Source organism: Chlorocebus sabaeus, chromosome X (genome assembly GCF_047675955.1).
Source record: "Chlorocebus sabaeus isolate Y175 chromosome X, mChlSab1.0.hap1, whole genome shotgun sequence".
NCBI classification, from domain to species: domain Eukaryota; kingdom Metazoa; phylum Chordata; class Mammalia; order Primates; family Cercopithecidae; genus Chlorocebus; species Chlorocebus sabaeus.
In genome coordinates this window covers 50,230,990-50,237,853 of record NC_132933.1, presented here as the reverse complement: position 1 = coordinate 50,237,853, position 6,864 = coordinate 50,230,990, and the positions used below count along the sequence as shown (strand labels likewise).

General features: G+C 42.6%; 1 protein-coding gene across 2 annotated transcripts; it reads right to left on the bottom strand.

The window, feature by feature from the left end:
* Nucleotides 1-207: 207 nt before the first annotated feature.
* Nucleotides 208-2,402, bottom strand: TCEAL8 (transcription elongation factor A like 8). 2 transcript variants are annotated; one of them, XM_007992378.3, is made up of 3 exons: nt 2,296-2,402; nt 1,823-1,895; nt 208-1,235 (listed from the first exon to the last, which is right to left on the bottom strand). In XM_007992378.3, the coding sequence occupies exon 3, from the start codon at nt 1,195-1,197 to the stop codon at nt 844-846; it is 354 nt and encodes a 117-aa protein (XP_007990569.1). In that variant the 5' UTR covers nt 1,198-1,235; nt 1,823-1,895; nt 2,296-2,402; the 3' UTR covers nt 208-843. The 2 variants fall into 2 exon arrangements, with proteins under 2 accessions (XP_007990569.1, XP_007990570.1); XM_007992379.3 differs by lacking the exon at nt 1,823-1,895.
* Nucleotides 2,403-6,864: the final 4,462 nt, after the last annotated feature.

Sequence of the window (6,864 nt, the reverse complement as noted above, 5' to 3'; positions counted from 1 at the left end):
CTGCCTACTGGACTTGTTCCTGAGCACAAGTCGCGTCATGCCAGGACCTCCCTTAAATATTGGTGCTTCTATAGTGGGTTGGGATTCCGTATGCACGGGTGGGAACGAGATCCCACTGAGCACAGCTGTTACTGCCTCATTTCTTCCCCACTGCAGCCCCGTGAAGCAAATATTTTCCCCATGAAAAGACTGAGTCTTAAACGTGTGTATCTGTAATAATTGCCAGTTTATTCCTCTTGCTAAGAGATCCAGAGGTAATTTGAGGTTTACATTTCTTTTTTATTGTTCTTTCATCAAGAGTTTAGGTGCCCCCATTGCCCTCATAAGCTGGTTGCAAATTATTTGACTCTTACTTGTAAAAAAAATCCTTAATTCTTTTTGTGTGTGAGACACGTGTTCATTAAAAAGCACATATAATATAAGCAGAAAGAATAAAAAGAAGAAAACAAATAAAATTTCACACCACACAGAAATAAGCTTGGTTAAGTTTTTGATATATGTTATATGGATGTATGTATACACACACGCACACACACAAAGTTTGGAATTTTATCCTATATATGTGAGCTGATATTAAATATGCTGCTTTGCCATAACCTGTTATGTTTTACTTTACAACATGGAATGAACACATTCCCATGCAAATGTGTGAAAGTTTCCAATTGAAAAATAGACCTGGAAATGGGTCAAAATCCAAAATCCAATGAGATGCTGGTACCAAGGAAACTATCTAAAACAAAATTTCATCAGATTATTAAAAGTAAAATGGAGGTCAAAGATACATCAGAAAATGCTAACAGAAAGAAAGCTGGGGCCAGATTTTAATATTAGGCAAAAATGAATTCAAGGCCTAAAGCACACAGGATAAGGACGGCTGCGTGAATGTCTTTGCTTCCAATGCATCATCACAAACTTGTTTCTTACTCTTCTTATCTCTTCCCTAAGCCTTTCAAGCTCATCTACTCCTCTTATCATTTCTTCAGGGTTCAAATGCCTAACGGGTGTGTCCTCTTTAAAAACCTGGCCAGGTTGATTCGGCTCTCCTCTGGGGTTTCCTTCTGCCTCCTGGCTTATACCTTCTTCGGAAGGTTGAGGATTTCCTTCTGCCTCCTGTGGTACATCCTCCAAAGGGCGATCTTCCTCGGCCTTTGGCATGTTCTGTGGTTTTCCCTCATTTTCTTCACAAGACTTTTGCATATTGAGTATTTTTAATTTCCTTTTTGAATAAATTAATCCTAGAAAACAAGGAAACAAAACTACTAGATTCCAGGCAAACAGACTAGCAGCCAGAGTATGGGGTCCCATAGCAATTGGCCTTTTCTGACTCAGTACCCTAATTGTCAAAAGTTTTCCAACTAGAGAAAGCTGGATCCTCAGGCTCAGAACTCCCCTGACTCCACCTCCCTTCCCGCCCCCTTTCGTTCCAGCTCCATCTTTCTCCTCCTGCTCCGGCCCACCATCTTCCCAGCAGGCCCTGCTACAAGCCTCTCCTAATACTGAAATGGGAGCAGTACGGAAGCAATTAACCCTTCTCCCGCCTTTGGTCTCCAACACTCCCGCCCTTCAGACTTTCCCAAGCCCTCTCAACCTCCAGCCTCTCACCTGAGAGGGTTGGTCCAGTCTCTGGTCTCCCCTCCCAGTTCAGCGTCTCTTAAAGCTTCCCCTCCCCCGCCTCATTTCCGCTGCAGGCTCGGCACCCGCCTCTGGCGCTTAATCCGGATGGGGAGGGGCTGCTGCGACCCCGGGATGTGCTTTGGTGTCACTCACACTTCCACCCCCACCCAAAGAGACCCGAAGCAATTGCACCTTTACAAAAACTGACCTGCAGGGATTCAGGGGATTTTCCTCTCTCTTCCCTCACCTCGATTTGTGTCGCGCCCAAAAAACCAAATATCCTGCAGACAGATGGGAGTGTTTGGTGAGCAGGCTAGTACCTGGATCACGGGTCCCTTTCATGATTCTAGGCCTTGTTGGTGTAAAGTTTCCCACGTCCTCATCCTCGCCCTCCTTTTATGCCAACCCCGCCCTCATCCGTGCCCACCGTTTTTCTGCAAGCAGGGAGTAGGAAAAGCAAGTTTCTTCCAAATAGTTTCTATGTCTCTCTCTCAGGACCCTTAATTAACTACCCTTCTCTCTCTCCACCCGCCATCCCCCACCAAACAGCCCCAAATTTCCTGCACAAAATGGGAGTTTGGCGGAACAGCAGTGAGGAAAGCAGTGCCGGCCCCGCTTGCTTTCTGCTCTCGGCCTCCTCGACCCCAGGGTCTCCAGGTCAGCGCCCACCTTTATACTAACCTGAAAGGATCTTGGGCACTTTTCTCCTTCTCCAGCAATAGGGAGCTGCTACAGGGAAACAGGCCCTGGACTATAAGGACTTCTGCACACGTCGACTCCTGGTCACGTGAGAGTCGCGTCATCACTGAGCTCGAGTCCCCAGTTACCCCTCCCATTAACACTGCAGCCCGCCCGCTGCGTTCCCTCCACTTGATACTGTCAATCTTTTTTCGTATTTGCCAATCAGAGACAATAAACTGTTATCTTCTCCCTGCAGTATTTATTCGCCTTTCTCAGATTACCAGGAGGATCAGCCTTTTAGGGGTAATCGATCATTTCTCCTTCTTTGGGGAATCATCTCTTTCTCCGGCTCCCAATACTCTCACCTCCCCTCCTCCAAGACCCCTACAGTCCACCATTTCCCCTGGAATCCTATCCAGCATTGAAATGGGCAAAGGTGGTAGATCGGGAAGCGGGGCTGGAAAAGAATCTAAGGTTGAAAGTGGAGGATTTGACTAGTCCTTTTGAATAGTTTTCTGTTGTGTTCTATGTTTTCAGCGATCAGCGTACTTTTAAAAATGGTATCAGAAAACGGATGCCCCATAAGCAATATGTAACACTTAATATGGAGGATAAATTAGTTATATCAATGTGTAAGACTTTGGAAAAGTTTTCTAATGACTGGAAATGAAATGACAGTATTCACAACATATTGATGTGTTAGAATTTTTAAAAATCTTACCAAAAGGCACTTTAAAAATTGACTCCCAAATTAATGTGTGGAAGGAGGCCCAGTTTTCTCTTGTTGGCAATTTTGTATAGGTAATCTACTACTCTTTCTATTTCTGGCAGAACTCAAGTTATCAAGTGTTCGATGTCTGACCTTTTTCATTGATGGTGGCATCCACTAAGGTTTCACTTGGAGGCTTCAGGCAGACTTCCTCCCCATTTCCCCTGTAGGATTCAGTATCTTGTTAATCAGATAAGTCCACAGAAAAGCTTGCTTTCCGCTGAGTAAACTTCTTTTGGAACTCAAAGAAAGATGTTTCTTGGAAAACATTTTGTTGTTGGGAAATAACTCATATATTCATGAAACACTCAGAAAAGAAAGAGTTCCCTGTATCTCACCATCAGGCATGAGGCTTCTTTGTGTGGCATTTTCATTCATTCGTGGCACTCTTGAAATAGTCTGGCATCATCCACTGTGTCCCATTAAAAGAACTATTGACATGCATAATTGTTATGATTAGAAAGCAAAGAGAACAATATTGCTGTAAAAACTAATATTAAACAGGAAACTGATATCCCTGCAACTCAGAATCCACTGGTACTTGGAAGGATGGTGGTGCCTGGAGTGGCATTCTGGCCAATGGAGCCAGCTGGAGAGTCAGAAGAAGGCAGAGGGGGTCTTTTGTCTAGGGTGGTCACAGCAGGATACCTCAGTCAACAATAACACCCACCAGAGAAGAGAAAGGAAGGGTTGGAAAAAATAAATATTTTTTGGACTTAATGATTCATAGTTGAAGCATGACAAATTTCTTCCACATTTGAGGGATAAATGTTCTATTGTTTGAGAGAGAGCTTTTTAATATAAATATAACTAGCAAGTTATAAAGATTTAATAATTACCTATCACCAAATGTTTCCACTCTTTTAAATGTAACCAATTTAGTGAGGAACAACTCTGATCTTTTAAAAGAAAAATTATCAGCAGCAAAATGGACTTTGTGTGTGTGTACACTTCTATGAAGTTTAACCAATGTATAGATTTGTTTAACCAGCACTGCAATCAGATCACAGTTCAATCACCCCCAGAAACTCCTGCATGCTGTCTCTCGTAGTCCTATTTTACTGCCTTCCCTAAACTCTGGCAACCACTAATATATTCCCCATTACTATACTTTTGTCTTCTTCAGAATATTATGTAAATGATTTCATTTTCAAATTTCTGTGCACTGGCTTCTTTTGGGATTGGCTTCTTTCACTCAGCATAATGCCCTGGACATTCATTTAAGTTGTTGCATGTATCAATAGTGTATTCTTCTCTTTCTGCTGAGTAGTATTCTGTTATTTAGCTATTCCACAGTTTGCTTATTCATTCACCTGCTGAGGGACATTTGAGTTGTACCCAGCTCTAAGCAATTATGAAAAGAACTGCTATAAACATCCATGTACAGATTTAGGCCCTTATTGCTTCACTTCTGGACTTCCTGCCTCCAGTGCCTCCCTCTCTCGCTTTAATCCACCTTACACATTACCTTGTCCCTGCTTTCAATGGTCATTCTCCTGCTCAGTGACCCTGGATGGTAACCCCATCACTCACCACATAAATCCTACACTCCTTATCTTGACATTCAGCCTCCATCAGAATTGAGCCTCAGGACATGTTTCTAGCCTCATCATCTCCTTCTCTGCCCCATCCAAAATAAACCCTTACTTCAGTGTCTACAGAAACAGTGAGATCAAATTAAAAATTTTAAAAATAATAGTATTAAACCCTTAGTCACTGTGCCCAAGCATGCCTTATACTTTTCTCTTTGTCATTGTTTGTCATTTTCTTCTTCCTGATTGCCCTCCTCTTCCTCCTAGATCCTGGTCCTGCTCGTTCTTAGAGGCCAAGACCTGATCATCCAGCCTCTGAAGCTGGAAGTGATCTCTTCCTCCTCTGTCATTGCTGCACATGAGATCTGCACCTTTCGTGTAACCCTTAACAAAGGTTACCTTGTACTTTTCCGTGTGTATGTGTGTGTGTGTGTTGGGAGTGGAGGGTATCTAACCAGAAAGATGGTCAGATGTGAGTTGAGGGTAGGGAGCAAGCATCAGGCTCCAGCTATTATGCTTCTTTGGTGGTTCTAGTACTGTTAAACAGTGGGTCTCTCAGGCATCTCAGGGTCTCAGAAAGAGCTATTTGCCATTTGGCTCACAGACAAACTTCATTTTGCCTGCACAAAATTGAAGCAGAAGTTTTATTGTACTCTCCTTTACTTATTCTGCTTTACACATAGCCACAGCAATACTAATACCATGTTTATGGAGCTATTGGCAAAGGTTATTGACCTTGTCTTCCTAAATACTCACAGTAGAGATTAGTTAGCTCACTGGTACACACCTGACAAAGAGTCAGGTGATACAGGCCTTCACCTTCATCCTTGTTCCTGCGCAATTTCAGTGTGTCAATATAACACTCAGCTACCTTTGAAATTAAGTCAATCAGAGTAGATTTTTAAATATAGTAAATTTTTGAAAATAGCGTTCTACTGAAGTAAAAACTGTATCTTTTTAAAAAGGAAAGAAAAAGGTGTACACATTAATTTTAACAATAAGGGTATGAGTTCTGGAGAGTAGAAACCCTGGGCCTCTGAGCCAATCAATGTCCTGTTTTTGTGTACCAAGAGAGCACTAGAAATAGTTCCAAAGTCCAAAGTCCTCCAGGTTATGTGAGAGGAGGAGAAAGCAGTCAGCATTTTACCATTCGAGTATCCAGAAAGCTCTTATATAAGACCATAGTATCCAGAATAGTGTTTTCTATGGAACATAGTCTTGCGTTCTGATACTCTATATTTACCAACTCCTCCTGCATATTTTTTTTCATTGCTGTTTCAAGGCTCATCCCATAGAACTTGAGCTGACCATTCTTATCTATCACTTCTTTTAGCATGATCTGTACGGCTTGAAAGTATCACTCCTTACATGGCAAAATCTTCCCCAGATCCAAAGCTTTAGCTACCAGATCCTAAGGTGTGCACTCCAGCAGCCTCCATCTGAGATGATTTGCCCCTTCAGAATGAAAGCAGATTCAGTACATTCCATCACTTTGCACAACCAAGGGTAGCCATGTTTTGGTGCAACTGGTACACACAGAGTCTGGGCTTATTTCTACTTAGATTGTGCTCCAGAAAGAAGAAATTCTTCTGCCATCCCCCATCACCACATTCCCTGACATAATGGTATGTTTTTCAAGTTTGGCAACAATACATTTCACAAATTCTGCAAAATATCCAGAAAAGTCATTGGCCACATTTAGGTAAGTGAACATAACTTGAAGCACAGCTTGTATGATACTTATGATCTTTTCCACATGATTCTGCACACTGCCTGAACTCACAGCTAAATGCTGTATACATTGTAGATGATTGTGGCAAGAAGTTTCTAGTTATCCAGATCATAATGCTTATGAATTGCTATGAACCTAAAGTGCTGTGTTGTAACTATTGCCATTTCAAATATCCCTGAGTGGGTTTGCTTACACTTATTTTTCTGAGACAGATTTTCACTCTGTTGCCCAAGCTGGAATGCAGTGGCATAACAACTCGCTGCAGCCTTAACCTGCTGGGCTCAAGTCATCCTCGTGCTCGGCCTCCCAAAGTGCTGGAATCACAGGCCTGACCATCATGCCTGACTGCTTAGACTTTTAATATGTAACAGCATGCTCAGGATTCACCTCAGCAAGATTTTTGAGATTGCTTTTCTTAAGGCTTGAGGTCTGCATCTATGTAGAGGATCATGCTGGGTTGGTGGAAAAGCACATCTCAGCTGGCCAGGCAACTCTTTCCTGTGGCAGAAGCACAGTTGTGGGGGAGAGTGTGCTGT

Coding starts and splice junctions, on each gene's coding strand:
- TCEAL8 (XM_007992378.3), bottom strand. CDS start 1,197: ATGCAAAAGTCTTGTGAAGAAAATGAGGGAAAACCACAGAACATGCCA.